The 16,939-nt window shown below is 57.1% G+C and overlaps 4 protein-coding genes across 4 annotated transcripts; 2 read left to right on the top strand and 2 right to left on the bottom strand.

Annotated features, from left to right (window-relative positions):
• Positions 1–6,612: 6,612 nt before the first annotated feature.
• NGA_0622600 (uncharacterized protein) lies at positions 6,613–8,464 on the bottom strand (the record flags this gene model as incomplete). The annotated part of the gene is made up of 2 exons (XM_005855592.1): positions 6,613–7,002; positions 7,052–8,464. 2 exons carry the CDS (start codon positions 8,462–8,464, stop codon positions 6,613–6,615), a joined length of 1,803 nt encoding a protein of 600 aa, XP_005855654.1.
• Positions 8,465–10,875: 2,411 nt separating this feature from the next.
• NGA_0041702 (ubiquitin domain containing protein) lies at positions 10,876–11,364 on the bottom strand (the record flags this gene model as incomplete). Its single annotated transcript, XM_005855591.1, has 1 exon — positions 10,876–11,364. One exon carries the CDS (start codon positions 11,362–11,364, stop codon positions 10,876–10,878), a length of 489 nt encoding a protein of 162 aa, XP_005855653.1.
• Positions 11,365–11,756: 392 nt separating this feature from the next.
• Positions 11,757–13,749, top strand: NGA_0623000 (uncharacterized protein). Its single transcript, XM_005855596.1, has 3 exons — positions 11,757–12,636; positions 12,731–13,152; positions 13,292–13,749. The coding sequence occupies exons 1-3, from the start codon at positions 11,758–11,760 to the stop codon at positions 13,740–13,742; spliced, it is 1,752 nt and encodes a 583-aa protein (XP_005855658.1). The 5' UTR covers position 11,757; the 3' UTR covers positions 13,743–13,749.
• Positions 13,750–15,532: 1,783 nt separating this feature from the next.
• On the top strand, positions 15,533–16,195 carry NGA_0623100 (stress-inducible protein; the record flags this gene model as incomplete). The annotated part of the gene is made up of 1 exon (XM_005855597.1): positions 15,533–16,195. One exon carries the CDS (start codon positions 15,533–15,535, stop codon positions 16,193–16,195), a length of 663 nt encoding a protein of 220 aa, XP_005855659.1.
• Between the last annotated feature and the right edge of the window lie 744 nt (positions 16,196–16,939).

Below are 16,939 nucleotides of genomic sequence, written 5' to 3'. Positions count from 1 at the left end.
CTGAGGCGAAGGTCGAGGCGTTGAGGAGGGCCCGTGCTGTCGCACCTTGATGAGATCTCCGCAATGTAGGGATGTTTGACCTGCGTGGCGTGTGTGCTCTCGAGAAGAGTCTTGATGAGGTTGTTGACACCCGGCCATGGGTTTCTTGCACAGTGGCTGGCCCTCCTGCTTACGTTTTGATAAAATCGACAGAGTCGATCGGTCCATTGAAACTCGTATGACCATCACTTTCCCCGCACGAAGCCCAAATCAATTCTATTCATGCTTGCACTTACCTGCTCGATATCGGTGCGGCAGAACTGAAGAGTTCACCCTTTAACAGCAAGTCTACGGTGTCGCGGGATAGCACGCGTCTGAAAACTTGCACTTCTACTTCACCTGTCGTGCGGTGACGTTTGAGGCTCCCGGAGCATACAACCCTCTTGTCCTCGTCATGCTTGCTGATAGCTGTAGTAGACCGCCTGCTACGTTTCATCAACGCGTGCCAAGGCTTTCTCGCATCAGAAGAGCGACTTGCCTGTCGGGAAGATCTTCTTGTTGGGGGCAGGGCTTGTTCTTGATCGCCCTCGAGGGGTGAATCATGCGGTCTTTTTCGTTTGCACCTTTCTAAACGGCCAACACATTGATTGAAACACCTAATTTTATCCTCCACTTCATCATCCCCGCTCCAGTGATCATTGTCTGACAAAGAGCCGCTATGTGGGGTGTAGCTTGACAGGAGGGCTTCCAGAGAACGTGTCATGTTCACAAGAGAAGTCCCAGCAGACAAGGCCAAAGGCGAGAAAATAGAATAAACATCCATTTCATCGTTTGCTACCATTCCAACCTAAGAACCTGTGCAAAGTTTGTGTAGTATGGAGTTCAGGATGGATAAGAAATTGCGTGCTATGACCGGGGAGGTTGATATCGGGGAGGTCTTCACTTATTTCAGACATTGTCGTATTTTTGTGTCGACATCCATAACTTTCTGACAACTTTTCGACTTTTTAAATTTGAAATCGAAAGACTTGAATCATAGGTCCACCTGACAGTGGGATTCCCTTGCAAAAGCAGGCATTCTCTATTTTCCAGGGTCCTCGCGCGCGCCCCCGAGCCCCCCCCCCCGCCGGTGCTGGGAACAGGCAGCCGCCGAAAGGGGCATGTCCTCCCCCGTCTCGCAACGATCATTTCTCCCCGTTTTCCAAAGCCCGCGTGAGGAGAAATTTCTGAATGTTTCACAAGTATAGCTGCATCCAATAAAAGTTTTATTTAATATTCAGTCCTTTTTCTACATCGTGACATCTCCTAATAAAGAAATCCTATGGGCCGCCCGTTTCAATCCCAGAGCCTAGGATGGGAGGTTGACGACAATCGTCATCAGATGCACTTAGGAATTGTACTTGTACATTGAGTGGATCTGCTGTCTATATTATGGACTCAGATGGAGGCCATGTGACGAATCAGACGCGGAACCCTGGAGGAGAAGAAAGTGGGAAGCAGCGAATGCCAAGATTACAACGAAGCCGAAGCAGCTCTTTATGTCGCAAAAACAACAACTATAGCTTCCTGGCAAGACAGAGCGCCGACTTGACGATCCTGGCGATGAAAAATGTGCAAGTTTAGACACAGCCGGGAGAAATGGAGCAGGCTGGAAAAATCCGAGGATGATGAAGAAAGGGGGAATGATGTACAGGGAAAGAAGAAAGTGTATAGAAAGAAGACTAGACGGAGCAACAATGGGAAAAAATGTGGTGCAACTTCTTTTGGTCCCTCAATATATCATAGGATTAATAAATGCAACACCTCGAGGGGAGGTGATGCACTCAAATCAAGCAATATAAAATATTGAAGATGACAAATGCATTGGACGAAACGTCATGGGTAGACAGGGAATTCATCCTTTCGATGTTCAGCATGGGATACGTTGGCTGCCGCACAATACTTTTGTTTTCAACCTAAATCACCCTCAGGACCGCCACTGCCCACGCTTGAGCCTTAAGAGCAGTAAGCGCTCCTCCTCAAGCGCTTTGTCAACTCTCGCTCCTCGTTTGCTCTCCTGCTTTCATCATTCTCATCCCGTGTGCGAGCCAGTAGTCCTGCCGATAAGTTACTGTCAAAGCCACAGAATAGCATTGCGCACGGTGTATATTCTGATTCGCACATTGCACTGCATTCATCCACTCAACATTGAATCTCTGAGTCAACTCCAAGGCCTTTGCGTATGCCTCAGCAAGGCTTATGGTCTTATCATCCGCCGCCGAATCAACATCAGCTGTCACAATTGAGCCTTCACTTTTCGTGGTATTCCTACCGCCCACGCCTTCAATCCCACCCTGGCGGTGCGGGAGCGCGTGGTCCGAGCCCCCCGTCTCCCTTGCCCACAGCTTCCCGCCCTCACCACCGCCATGTCCTCCTCCTCCGCCGTAACCCTGTGCTTTCTCGTCCTCCTGAGCCACCCTATCCACAACCCGTCGTAATTCGTGCGCAAGCTCACCTATCCCTTCCCCCGTGCGTGCACTGCCCGAAAGAACATTCGGGACCCGCCCCCGCTGGCCCATCGTCGATTCCCCCCATGCCTGTGGGCGGTCAGCTGTTGCATCGTCTCCGCTCATGTCGGCCATCACAGCCGCCTTGGCCTCGCTGACCCACTCCGCGTTCAAGTCGGCTTTGTTTAGCCACACTAACGATGGGCGGCGCGACAAGCCAGGGCAGTACAGCTCCAGCTCTTTCTTTAACTTCCGAAACACAGTCACCGGTGCCTCCTCCACGACACTGCCGTCGTCCACGCCCGCCCCACCCTCTCTCCCCACCCCGTCGAGCACGTAGACCAGTACCTTGGTCCGTTCGATGTGCCTGAGAAACTCGTGACCCAAGCCCTTGTTGGCGTGAGCCCCTTCGATAAGACCGGGCAAGTCCGCGACCGTCACGCTGGCCGCATCCGTGTACTCGACTCGGCCCACAGTGGGGTGGAGGGTGGTAAAAGGGTAAGCGGCTGCCGCCGGCCGGGCCCGGGAGAGCCCACCCAAGAGGGTGGACTTTCCTGCATTTGGGTAGCCGACCAGGCCCACATCCGCGATCGTTTTAAGCTCCAACTCATAGAACCGCTCCTCACCCTGATGGCCAGGGGACCGAAAATTGCCGGAGGCAGAGGCGGAGTTACGGGCTCGCCCCGCCTGCACGGAGTTGCCCAGTCCCGGGCGTCCCCCTGTGGCAGCCCGGTAGTAGCTTAAAGGCTGATCTAGGTCGCAGACTTGGACCCGCTCATATCCCCCGCCCCTGCCGCTCCGCAAGACCTCCTTGACCACCGTGCCGCAAGGAACGCGAACGACCGCGTGCGCACCGCGGGCCCCGTGTTTCTTGTTCGAGTCCCCAGAGCCCCCTGCCTTGCCATGGAAATGGTGCCGGTCCATCCCCAGGCTCTGCACGCGCGGATCCGCGACAAAAATCACGTCCCCACCCTGGCCTCCGTGGCCCCCCGAGGGACGTTTGACCGCCCCTCCTCTGGCGTTTGCCATCTTCTCGAAACTAATGCATCCCTTTCCGCCCTTACCTCCGGTCACGGCCACGCCTATCCGGTCCACAAATTTTGGCGGGGCCTTGCGCATGTGTCTGCCTTTTCGCAAAGGAGGGGGATGCTTGATAGAAGGTTCTCCCTCGCCAACGTCCTCGAAAAAGGCACTCTGAAAATCGTTTTCCTCTGATCGGTCCATGCCGGTGCGCCGCAAAAACTCGAACCAATCATCTTCCGTCATGGCACCTGCTTGACGAGCCTTTTGCAGCAGATTGTGTGCTGATTTTATCTTCGATTTAAGCCCTTCTCTTTTTGTGGGCATCACTTGCAGGTTTCCGTCCGCATCCTCTTCAAGCCTATACTCCTCCACTATTTTAGCGTCCTCCGAGACTTGAGAAGCAGAGGCATCCGACGCGACCCTCATGCCATCTTCTGCTTCCAACGCATCATACTCTTCCAAAAACGAGCTCCAGTCCTCGGTGTCTTCTTCTTCATAAACGAGCATGTCTTGGCCTGCTGGCTTTTTGTTCCCTGAGGGCGCTAGCTTTTCCAGCGGTCGCGTCTTGCGGCGACCGGACTTACCAGAGTTATCCTTTACTGTGGCATATTGTCTTGTCATCCGTTCCATATCTCCTGTCAACCTTCCACAACCGAAAATGTTCGATTTCCCGGCTGGTACACAGGACGCGATGGCAGACCTCCTGTCATACCGTGCTTCAACTCCCTTGAAAGATAACGCAATGCTGGAAAGACAACGCCGACCGGGGCGCGGCATAGAGAGAATCCAAAGTACCTTTATTACCATTTTGTCATCTACCTATGTGTTTGGCGTGGGAAAAAAGGAGGTTAGAAGGAAAATAATATCCGCAAGCAGCGGTCTCCACATCGCCCGATACCCCCCCCTACTATCACCAAGACTTCACCTCGACCTTTTCCATTCATCTGCATCCAAACCTTTACAGGATAGTGCGTCATGTGGCGACAGATACTCTGGATGATGATAGGAGTATCGACGGTAGCCAACAACGGAGTATGCTCGGCTTTCGGACTACAGACCACCTTCCTCGTCCCGGCTCCGGCTTCTCGCGCGTCCTCAACCCCCCAGCATGCCACCCGCTCTCCCACCGAAGAGGAGGCAAGATCGGACCCTTTGGAGTGTTGGAACTTGAATGTGGTGCCCGATAAGAAATTGTTGGCGGCAGCTCGGGCGGAGGCATTGAAGAAAGACGCTGACTGGTATCAGGCAGTGATCGGCGGGAATGAAGATCGTGAGAAGGATCATTCATTGAGGCCCGTCAGACCGGCTACTGACGAGATCGTTGTGGAAGAATCGACTGGCAATGATACGCTTGAGGTTCCACAGGCTCTGAAGCCGTTGGTAGATCTGGGGTATTCCCAAGAAGAAGCGACGGAGCTGCCAGAGGACATCGCGAGCATTATCGTAGAGAGCGGCATTCGGCGGCCCGAGGGTAAATTGCCCAAGGAATGGCTGACTTCGGACACGGATATTGAGCCACACAAAGACGCTGCCGATGGAGAGGAGCACGACACGTGGGCGGAAGAGGCATTGGAAGAAGAGGAAACTCAGAGGCGGGAGAGGGATGACGAAGAAAGCTCAGGCTGGGCGGGAGCCCCTGGAAAGCGTCCGGGCAAAGCAACGAAGGAAGTGCGGTCTGTGAGGAGCGCTGAATCGAGGGACCTGCCCACAAGTGCATCCTTCATTGCGGGCGGGGGCGTTCAGGGACGGCGGAGGGAGGGGCAATACAAGAAGAGGACACGGGAGAGCGCAGGGGGTTCGGAGTCAGTGGCCGGGAGGGAGAATGTGGGTCATGAGTATCGCGTGGGATTTGGGAGAAGGAGCCAGCGGGAGGAGCGCGATGACGACAGGGAGTTTGAGGACTTCGACCCCACCTTCGCCGAGCAAGAACCAGGCCTGCTGCCCCTCTTGCTGGACCTTGTGGCGGAGCGGGTGCGGGGGAGCCGCCTGCTCCGGCCCCTTTTGAGGGAGTCCAAGTTCAAGTACCTGCTCAGCCAGGAGGCGGACCTGAGGCTGATGGTCACGGGGCCCTGGGCCGCAGAGCTTCTACAGGACGAGATCCGGTGGCGCCTGGGGCTCTTCCGGGATTATCTTAAGGTGGAGGAGAAGGGGGGGCGGGGGGCGGGGAGCCGAGGGGGGAGGACGGGAAGGGGATGGGAGGAAGAGGAGGAGGAGGAAAAAGAGGAGGACTGGCTTTCGGAGGATGAGGATGAGGACTATGCATATGATCGCGCTCGCCAAACCTGGAGACGCACAGGCAGGGGAGCATCGAGGGGGGGGGCGCGCGGATCCGGCGACGACTCTCTTCCCTCTTTACGATACCCGGAGGAGACGCGGCCAGGGGGATGGAGATGGTCAGGGGAGGACAATGAGGACGGGGTGTTGGAGGCGAATTGGCGCGCGCTGGATGCGGAGGAAGAGAGGGAGGAGAGGGCGGAGGGCGTAAACCGTTACACCGGCTCCTCCGTGTCCCCTCCCCCTTACCCCCCTCCTCCTCCCCGTCACTAAATCGGCAACGCCGGCGGCAACGGCGGTCGGAGGTTCGTGCGGGCGTGGGGGTGGATCGCAGATTTATGGGCCAGCAGGAGGAGGAAGCCACGAACGATCGTTCAGGCGCGTGGGTTTGGCAGAACCCTGGGAGCGCGGAGGGCCCGGGGGAGGGGGGAAGGAGAGACGGAGGACGGGGCCGAAGGGAGGTGGAGGCGGTGGAGGGCGTGGACTGGGACGGCTTTCGGTGGCCGTGGGAGATGCCAGACAACGACGACGTCGAGTGAGAGACGGTGCAGGCGCGGGAGGGACATAAAAGTAATGAATAAATTGTATGCTACGTGCGAGAACCTCGCAGGATGGCCCCTGTCGCTCGTGCGTTCGAGGACTCATGCTCTCACAAATCCTCGATCGAGGCAAAACTCTTTTCTTTCGTTTATAGCTTGTCATGTCGATTGAGCTGGCACGCTCATCTGGTGCCGCCTCGTTCGTCTTTCACGCCCACAGACCGTCCTCCCTCGCCCGGTGCGAGGCAACCCGCCAACTCTCCCGCCACCTCCCTCCTTGATCCTTGCCCCAACGCCCCCTTCGCTTCTGCTTACATGGCCGTGGCCACTACGCCCTTCCGGATATAGAGCGGATGGGGCTCCGGGTTCAGCGCCGCCCCGTTCACCGTCACCCGCACCTTGATCCGCTCCCCCTCCTTCAACTCCGCCGAGGCTGCGCCCCCGAGTCCCCCCATCGCGCCTGGATATGACTGTTGCTGCTGACGAAGGAGCTGCTGTTGTTGCTGCGTGTAGAGCGAGGAGAGGGCCGCCGGCTGGCCCGTCCCGGGCCCCGTGTCCCGGCCGGCCGCAGCAGCGGCAGCCGCTGCCATCTGTTGCTGCTGGAGGACGTGCGCAGCGGCTTGCTGCTGGTAGTAGGCGGCATGCTCCGGATAGGCCTTGGCCATGTCCTCGTAGTACTTGGCGATGGCCTCGGGCGTCCACTGTTGCTGCCGGGGCCCCCGTCGCGCCCGCCCCTCGCTGCTGCGCCACCTGTCGCTGGTACTGCTCGTACGCCGCTGCCGAGGCCGCGACCCCCTGGCCTTGCTTGACCGATTTCCTTTTGTTGCCGCCGGATGCACCCCCCGCCATCCCCAACCCCCCGCTCCCATGCCCCTCCTCCCTCTCCGAGTCCGACCCGCCTGCCGCCTCCCCCCCCGAGCCCTCGTACTCGCTCTCCTCTCCCTCTCCCTCTCCGCCCCCCGCAGCCGACTTCCGTCTCTTGCGTGCCTTCTCCGCCTTGAGCTTCTTGGCGGTCTCCGCGACCGACTTGATGTGTTGCTCCTGCACGCTGCTCGGCTGCATCCCCTCTGGCAACGCTCCCAACTGCCCTTTAAAAGGCCCCGTGATCTGCCCCGTGGTCCGATACTCGCTGATAGCCTGCTGCTGAGCCTCCACCGCGTCCATCTCCTGCCGAAAGTACCCAAGGCACTTGTTGTGGCCCCCCGCCAGGGTCAGCCAGGCGCTCCAGACACTCCCCCGCTCATCATAGTACACGCCCGAATACCGAGAGCGGGTCGTGGCGGCCGCTGCGGTCGACGCTGTCGCGGCGGCGGCCGAAGGCTGCATGGCGGTGGTGGCCGCTTGGTAGAAGGAGGAGGCAGAGGCCGCCCGCCCACCGCTCCCCTGTCGCTGATGGGCCCCCTGTCCAGGCGCCGAGGCGGCGACCAAGGAGGAGTTGGCAGCCGCGCGCGGTTCCTTAAGGATCTTGTTCTCCAACACCACCGTGCGGTAGGTCGCTTTCTGTGGCTGGAACCGTCTGCTGCGTTCGTACTTGCTCTTGTCCATCCAGGTCGCCATCTTGGTCAGATGCGCCTGCAGTCGACCTTTAAATTTGTTCACTCGATCCAAGAGGTCTTGACGAGGGATGGGACCCGTTTTTTCCAACGCTTTTTCGCACTCCAGTATCTTGACCATGAGGCGTTCGTTTTTGGCGACCAGTTTTTTCACTCCCTCTGCGTCCAAACCCCCCACCGAGGCCTGCCCCGCCCCGCCCGTGTATCCTTCATGGTATGAAGAGGATGCTGCACCGGAATGTGAGCTGGCGCCATGCGGATATCCACCCGCAGAAGCCCCGTATGTCGCGCCAGAGGCGCCAGCCACGGCGGCCTGACCTTGCCCGTACGCCCCGCCGGGATACACGCCGTATTGCTGATAGTAGTCTTGGTAGTACTTCTGGTACGCATCCGCGGCTGCCGCGGCCGAGGCAACGCCACCACGGGATTTCCGATTACCGCTGGTAGCCGCCGATTGCGGATAGCCGTAGCCTCCTTGCTGGTACTGTTGGTGTTGCTGCTGTTGAGCATAATACTGGTTATAATAAGCCTGATATTGCTCCGGAGTCATGTTCCTATAGTAAGCCTCCGCCGCTCGCTGCTGCTCTAACTGCTGCTGGTGAGAGGACATTTTCAGAGAGATGTTTCACGACCGGGCGGGTAGATCAAATTGTCAGGCACGATGATCCGCGAAGCGACAAGAAGGACGAAACGAGCGAGACAACACTTTCGACGAGGGCTTGGCCGTTCCTAACGGGGCAAACCTGTGGATAGGGGCAAGAGAAAGAGGGTCTGTGAATAAATCAACCATGCGACGCTAGAACTGGTAAATTTTGACGACAAATAGTTGCACGGTTGCCGGGACCTCTGCCCGCGTGTGGTACGTGCATCAAGGTCGTAGCGTGATAGGCCTGGCTGGCCTCTTCGCTTTTTCGCCCTTGGCGCCAGTTTTCGTCACGCATCGCCGCGCACCCCAACTCGGGCGGGCTTGGCCCATGGCTTTTCAGGGGCCGGGCGGGATCGAACGGGCTTCACCTGGCGTGTAATTAACGTCCTGCTTACAATCTTGAATACATTCAGGACTGCTTCGTCGGCCGCTTTTCCAAGCTTGATCGCCGCTGGCAGCAGCCGGGACGGAGGAGGAGGATGGCAAGAAGACAGCGATACACGTTGTCACAAAAGATGGGATGCACCCCTGCGGCCCCTCTAGAAAGAATCATGGCCTCTCTGGTTATACTTTGTGCGGTAGTAAGCACTGGTTTTTCCTTCTCGATCACTCTATCCAAGCGCAGTACTCCTGCAAGGAAGCGGTATGATTCTTCAACTTGCTTGCCTTTGCAGCGGCCCTGCGCCGTTAAGACGATAGCCAGGCTGAGCCCTGTCCACAAAGAACTCGGCTTGAGATCTCACAGTACGGGGGGCGTTCGTGCCGACATCTTTTTGAGAAACACCACTGCCGTCTCCTCGTCCGTCTCTACATTAGAGAGACCCCAGCCGGAACCTCCCCTACACGCGACCTCCACCATCCCGGAAAACGTTGAAGAGAAAAATATGCTAGCCCGCATGCGGCGAATGGAAGGAACGATGCAAAGTCTTGAGCGAGAAGTAAAGCGATTGGAAAGTGCGATCGCAGTCAAAGGCAGAGGTAGAAGTCGCGCCAAGATGATCGTCATCAATTATGACGTCGGCCCAGATGCCCAGATCGACTCCGTAGACATTGCGGTCGGAGCCGCCGGAGCCTTCGGGCTACTGGGCCTGCTCATCGGCCGCTCTTTGGCGTCCAACTTATGGTTCGTAGGATTCTTGACCGGTGCTCTGGGCGCGGGCTTCCTGGCCCGGGAGGAGGAGGGCGGGGCAGTGAGCGACGTGATCCGGGCGGTGGGCTGGCAGGTGGCCATCAAGACCCGGCAGCTCGTCTTTATGTACAAAACGGGCCGACTCAGCTACGTGTACGCAAAGAAGTGGGAGGCTTTCGACCGGAAGTACGCAGTCACGAAGAAGATGGAGGCCCTGCAGACGCTCTCCCTCAAAAAGTGGCGCGAGGCGCAGGAAGCGGAAAGGAAGTACGAGGTCCGGTACCGGCTCACGGCCTTTCTGAAGGCGGGGTACAACGGCGTGGTGGACACGACGGCCGCGCTCTTCAATGCCAAAGACAGGAAGGAGCTCGTGCGGAAACTCCCGGTGAGGGATAAAGGGAGGAGACGGCTCGACGTCATGCCCGGAGCTCCGGGCACTTACTCTCTTTCGCGCCCCACTGCCCGGCCTACCTTTCCTCCTGCTCATCCTCGATCTTTCCATTTCCTCCCACCGAGGCAGAAACCCTTCAGGCTCCTCTTCATGTCCAAGGCGCAACGGCGGGCGGAGGAGAGGCGCCGCGTCACGGTGCGGCGCTTTGTGGGGCTGCGAGAGGGCCGGCCCATAGTGGAGGTGCAGGACGACGCGTGAGGGCTGCCGGGTCGCAAAGGGCCACGAGCAGCTGTGTGAAAAGTACGAGAGTATCTACGAAGAAAACAAGAGAGCCCAGCGGCAGGGTCGGTCCTCGCGCTTTTCTTTTTCAATCGGTCCGGCGCCCCCTTCAGGAGAATGGCCGTTCTCGCCGCTTACAACTCTCGAGACCCCCCGTCCCACACCGCCCCGTGAACGCTAGTGGTATGGCTTTCGGACTGCGAGTCTAGCGAAGACATTCAAGGAAGGCATACATCAGGCAGCCGCCAGGTCTTTAAAAAAACGGTTGCGTAATTCCCCCTTTACCTGTCTCCCGTGCTCTTCTTAAGCCTCGCAGAGCCAGAATAGCCCCAAAATCTAAACACGCCTATCAAAACATTGTAACGATTTTAACACGCCTATCAAAACATTGAAACGATCTTTCCGTCCCCTCAAAATTGGCTACCCCCCAAAATGTCCATCGCATTCTGCCACGCTGCCCCAACCCGAAACCTCCCTATACCCGTCCTGGCGCTTCAACACTGCGCTCGGATTCGATGACTTTCTAGGATAGGAAAAAAAATACCGTCGCTTCCCGACTTCAACCTGGACTCCCCCTTACAGGCAAAAGAAGGGCAGGATAAAGACCGGCGGGAGCAGGAACAGGTATAGGCACAGGGAAGTCCCACACGTCAAAGGCGCACAGAGTGTCGCAAAAAAGAGAATGGTAAGGAGGGTGAAGGTGACAATAAAACAGCCACCGCGCTGACGAATTCCCACTTCTACTGTGGGCACTTGGTACGTCGCCATCGCCTTCTTGGAAAGGTGGTGCTGTGTGCCAAGGTCATACGAGGCCAACGCCTCATGGTCTTGCAAAATCTTGCACCGATGCAGAAGGTACTGCTCCTCAACTGCCACGCCTATCGCGGTCGCAACCTGGGCTTTGAGATCCTGGACGCGCATGTCGCCCTGCACGTTGAGAGGGTAGCACTGTCCCCCAGGCCCACGCACTATCAAGTTGTTCGTTAAGGGTGAGCCTCCTCCTGGGGTCTCCCCCCATGCCTTATCTTCCTCTCCGATCAATAAAGCATGGTCGTACAAAGGCATCTTTGTGACGCGGCGTCTGAATTCTAATTTCAATTATGTGGGTACAAGTAGCGTGGGGATGGAATGGTCAGAACGTCCGTAGGATGGAAGTGAAGAAAATGGCGAGCATCTGAAGGGGGCGGGCGATAGGCACGAAGGGGAAGCGACGCTCTCTTGAGTCTTGAATCTCCCTCTTACGATTAGCCCTTCTGTGCTGACCCGCTTTCGAAGGCCACTGTCACACGGGTCGATGGACGAGAAAGTGTGGCTACCTATGTCTTCGAGGGTCGTCTGCTCCCAACGGGACGAACTACGCTTAGATCGAGCATATCACACGCCCGGGCCCCTCACTTGCGATTCCTCCACTCTCTCGATCTGCCCGACAGGCCTCAAAGGGTAATGAGCCGGAAAGGTATGGCTCTCTTCCCCGCAAAAGCGTCATGGCAGTTCACTCTGGTGATGGTGTTGTCCAGCATTGCATCACTGACCGTACAAGCCTTCACGGCTCCATGCCGCGCCTCACAGTTGCTGGGGAGGAGGTCGGTGCAGCTACCGTCTCCTCCTACTTTCTCAGTAGGTTCAATACGAATGTCAGCTGGCAGTCCGCCCAGGGATGACAAGTACTTGCTTGACGGTGAGACAGAAGTTTTTTGTAACCGGGAAATCAATATGCAGCAGATCCGGGCCATTGGGTTCGACATGGACTATACTCTCGCTCAGTACAACCTGGCCTTCGAGCTGCTCGCCTACGACGGGGCCAAGCAGAAGCTTGTCGACACCTTTCGATACCCTGAAGCCGTGGCTAGTTTCGAGTATGATTCTACGTACTTTCGGCGGGGACTCGTGATCGACAAAGAGAGAGGGAACGTGATCAAGATGGACAGGCATAAGTACGTCCGACAAGCCTACCACGGCTTCTCCCCCCTCCCGTCCGCCGTCCGAAAAAGCCTGTACATGGCCAGCTCTGAGAATATTCCGCTATATACCGAGAGCACGTTTGTGAACATCGACACTCTCTTCCTCCTCGTGGACGCCTACCTCTTCGCCCAGCTGGTCGAGTACAAGGACCGGCACCCGAGCGAGATCAAGCACTCCTACGCCGCCATCTACTCGCACATCCGCCAATGCGTGGACCTGTGTCACCGCGACGGGGTCATCAAGGACCGAGTGGCGGAGGACCCGGGGGCCTACATCGTCCCTGATCCGGGCATGGTGACCATGCTCGAGCAATACAAGGAGAGCGGGCGGAAGACCTTCCTGGTCACCAACAGCCTGTGGGAATACACGGATGTGGTGCGTGTAGGGGGGATAGGGAGGGTGTTTGACCGCCTTGTGCATGCTTGCCGGCCGGTGCCATTTCTCAGTCCTACTGTGCTCCCCCCTTCAGGTGATGAATTTCTTGGTCGGGAACAAGGGCCCGCGCAACCAAGACTGGCTGGACCTGTTCGAGGTCGTGATCGTGGGAAGCCGGAAGCCGGCCTTTCTGGAGGATCGGTCCGCCTACATGATGCGGGTCGCCCCCGCGGACGGTTCCTTGCGCAATGTGGACGGCGTGGAGGGGCCCGTGGACGCCTTCTTGGCGCAGGGCAAGGTCTTCCAGGGCGGGAACTGGAAGCATTTGCTGGAGATGCTCAAGCTCACCTCGGGGGACAACGTCCTCTACGTGGGCGACCACATGTACAGCGACATCCTCAGAAGCAAGAGAAGTCTGGGCTGGCGGACCTGTCTGGTGATCCCGGAGCTGGCGGGGGAGGTGGCGGCCTTGCAGCAGTACGCGGGCCTGGACGCAGGCTTGCAAGAACTGAGAAGGTGAGTGGAGTAGGGGGGGTGCCGGGCGGCGCCAGAGGCACGCGGCATGTCTCGGTGGCACTGCAATTGAGGACGCTTGGCGGGGGGCACTGACCATGCCTCCCTACCACGCTTTCCCTGCCCTTCCTCTCCCTTCCAGACGACGGCTGGTCATGGACGAGGAGATGGACTCTCTGTACAAGTCAATTCAGGTGTTGCGCCGGGAGGAAAAGCAGGGCGCTCAGGGCGGGGCGAGCACAGAGCCTTCTCCCGAGCTAAAGAAACTGACGCGGCAACTGCAAGAGCTGGAGGAGGCGGGCGAGCGACTGGACGACACTATCAAGGCGGGCTGCTCCGACTACCACCACAAGTTCCACCGGGTGTGGGGCAAGCTTTTTGAGTCCGGATTCCAGGAAAGTCGCTTTGCGAAGCAGGTTTCCACCTACGCCTGCGTGTACACAAAGAAAGCCTCGAACCTGGGCATGGTCTCGCCGGAGCGCTGGTTCCGGACGGTTCGAGATAGCATGCCTCACGACGTTTACTTGGCCCTAGGCTTGGGGGGGGCAAGTCAAACCGAGATGGTGGGTGCGGACGCGGGGGATCCTCGTTGAGGGGGAGACGAGGGGGGCCAAAGGTACGGAGGGAAAACAGAAAGCATGAAGGCGAAGGCCAGGTGCCGGGTTGCTCCAAGGTCTGTCGCGGGGACAGGAGACTACTGGAAGATGACGGGCCCGTCTTTCGCGAAGAATTGTATAACATGATCTAGAAACTGTAGCGTACTCTGCAAAGCAAAAATATACCAGGCTAAAGTCAGATTTTTCGAACGATCCGAGGCTGTCGAGGTTTTAATTTTCATTCCTTTTGTATAGAAGCATGACGTATGTCACCACATAAATGAACCTCTGAACTGCATGGCGAACGTTCAAGTCCGCAGTGCACGTGTATGCACCCCGGTAAACTTGCCAAAGTGTGGTGTGAAATTGACGGCAGGGATACCGGAGCAGGACCCAGCGCTTCCAAACAACGCGCTGCAGGCAAGGTGAAGGAAGCAGGTCGTTATCCCAATTCCTCAAGTTGGTGCTGGACAAGGGTATCAGGCCGGGTATAGCGGATGACATGCTCTCATTTATCCACAGATGTGACGGTATGTCAATTTCCAATCAGTTTCTTTGCACTTTTGAGGGAATTCTAAATACGCTCAGGATAGGAAACGAGACCAGCATGGCGACCATGCACGTACACGAGCTTCAAGTGCCGCAAGACGTCCGTGCCACAGTGGGCCATGCACCTGACTGTTTGCAATTTGTTTGGAGAAGGGCGTCCCGGCATTCATGCTCAGTCCTTCCACCGCCAACTTGACTAACATGCAATACCATCCGCTTGGCGGGACGATGCCGCTAATTTCTCAGAATCACCGCTTTTGTTTCGAAAGTCCACATCTCTTTATATACCTCCGTGCCACAAAATGTGCCGCATAAAAGCACAACTTCCTCGTTCAGGACGATTCGAGCTGAGCTTTTCACTGCCAACATGGGATCAAAGATAAAGATCTCTGTACTACCTCGTGTGGTACTGCTCGGCCGTGGGGCGCGACAGAGAGATCATCTCTCAAGTCCAAAAACATGCCACATGCATCCAAAAGAATTATCATAGGTAATGCTTCGATAGCTTGAGCATATCTGAGGTGCCACCATCCACAGCACTGACACAAGTCACCCATGCAACTTACTTTGTCCTGTTCCAAATTTTGGCACACATCCAGCATTGAAGTTCAGCAGTTGCAGAGAGATGAGACTAGTTTTTCGAACCCTGGTCTTTGCTTCTCCGGTTTTTGTCTTTAAAGTATCCTCCTCAATAGCCGTCAGCTTAAGCTGAGAACTTGCCATGTCTTTGAGCACTCTGAGAATCACGTTGTTGGCATTTTCTGAGTTGTGCTCTCACCTAGCTCGAATGATTGTAAACGCTTTTACTTTTCGTCTTATGTTGATGCAACGATATGACGTATGCTAAGGCTTTATTTCCCCCCCTAGGATTGACTCTTTGTCCAAAAAGCAGTTGTACTCGTATCTGATCGAAGAGAGTCCTCGCAGTGGCCGTAGCCCTTCTCTCCCCTCGCTCTGTCTCATCCCCCCTCTATTTCATTTGTAGACGACCATACAGAGATGCTCCGTGGAGTGGCGTAAAGGATACACGCATGGCAAAGGAGAGAAAAGAAGGGATAGTTGGTCTGGCACAGGCGTCGAGCAGTCAAGCCCCCATCTGCTTTGGTTTTCACAAAAAGAGGAACACCCCCTCGAAGCCTCCTGGTGCTATTTCCTGTGTATTTACAGCGGAGGAAGAGGAGGAGGAAAGTAGCATCGACAACACTACGGTTGGCAAGCTGAGGTTGCACGCACTTACGATGAATGAAGCTAATCCTACTGATCGGCCCGCGTCGGGCCAAATGCTTAGCACGCACGAGAAGCGACAAGCGGATGTCAATGCGCTTCGGGAAGCCGGCAACAATAGTGCCGCAGCTGGCAACATGCGCACAGCTTTGAACATCTTTGAACAAGCGCTAGGACTCGCCCCGACCGACGCAGTGCTTTACGAGCTTAAATCCCAGTGCCACTTGTCGCTGGAAGAGTACCTGGAGGCCGTGAAGGCAGCGAGAAAGGCGGTGGAATTGGCTCCTCATTGGAACGAAGCCGCTCTCACCTTGGGCCGCGCTCTCATGTCTCTGGGAGAAGTCAGGTCGGCCGTGGAGGTATTGAGCAGGTTGCTGGGCAAGGACGGTGGAAACGAGGAAGTGCGCGAGGAGCTAATTTACGCCAATGAGGCTTTGATGGAGTTGCAGCGGCGGGAGGCGGACTTCGATTTACAGTTGCATGGTCGGGCGGGTCTGGATAAGCGAGAGCTGGAGGTCGCCCGCGCAAAGAAACACATGTTGTCGCGGGGCGCGAATGTGTCGTCGGATTGCTGGCTGGGGGGATCCGAAGGCTCAGAAGGAGAGAATGGGGACAGAGGGGAACGGGCGGGTGGGATGGGCGGTGGGACGGAGGAAATGCCAGGGAGTAATTGGTGAGGACCCGTGGTGAAACGAGCACAGAAGGGCATCCTGCTCGGCGTGGCGAGATGGACCATAGATCGGCGACAAAGGTAGGCTGTACAAAGAACGCTTATGATTGTAAACAAACGAAAAGCAACGACTCGCCGTGAGCAAGCATGTCTTGCCTTCAGAATTCACGCTTTCGTTGTACACGTGTAAGCTCTATCAAAGACATCGTCACTAGACATACATGAAGGCACATGCGGACTGCCTGCTTCCAATTGCGACGCCGATAATTCTCCCACGCAATGCACGTCTCTCCGGGACCGGGATGCTACACGCCCCCTGCGTCCCTCCTCATGCTTGTAAATCCCCACACGTACGCTCAGGACAAGCCGAAAATTTGCTTGAGCGTCTTTTTCTTGCGCTGCCTCGTGCCTTCCGACGGAGGGCCCACTGCGGAAGGCTCGGGCTGCATCAGACCCCCCGCGCTCGGGTCCAGAGGCTGGGGGGCGGGCGGGGGCAAGGTCGCGGGAGGCTCCTGAGGCAGAGCCGGTCGAGCAGGGGCAGTGGGGGCAGCAGGCGCTGCTGTCGCAGGAGATTCGACGGCGGGCGTTTCAGGCCCTGGCTCGGCACCATCCGCCTCAGGGGTCTCTGCTGCAGGGATGGCTGCTACAGGTGCAGCAGCAGGTGCGTCGTCAGCTGCCACAGGTGCAGCAGGTGTAGCAGGTGCGTCGTCAGCTGCCACAGGTGCAGCAGGTGCAGCAGGTGCGTCGTCAG

This window comes from Nannochloropsis gaditana (genome assembly GCF_000240725.1).
Source record: "Nannochloropsis gaditana CCMP526 unplaced genomic scaffold scaffold159, whole genome shotgun sequence".
Classification (NCBI taxonomy): Eukaryota; class Eustigmatophyceae; order Eustigmatales; family Monodopsidaceae; genus Microchloropsis; species Microchloropsis gaditana.
The sequence above is the reverse complement of the archived record's forward strand: the minus strand, read 5'-3'. Positions and strand labels throughout refer to the sequence as shown.

Coding starts and splice junctions, on each gene's coding strand:
- NGA_0623000 (XM_005855596.1), top strand. CDS start 11,758: ATGGCTCTCTTCCCCGCAAAAGCGTCATGGCAGTTCACTCTGGTGATG. Junction 12,637..12,730: donor TGTGGGAATACACGGATGTG/GTGCGTGTAGGG, acceptor TCCCCCCTTCAG/GTGATGAATTTCTTGGTCGG. Junction 13,153..13,291: donor GGCTTGCAAGAACTGAGAAG/GTGAGTGGAGTA, acceptor TCTCCCTTCCAG/ACGACGGCTGGTCATGGACG.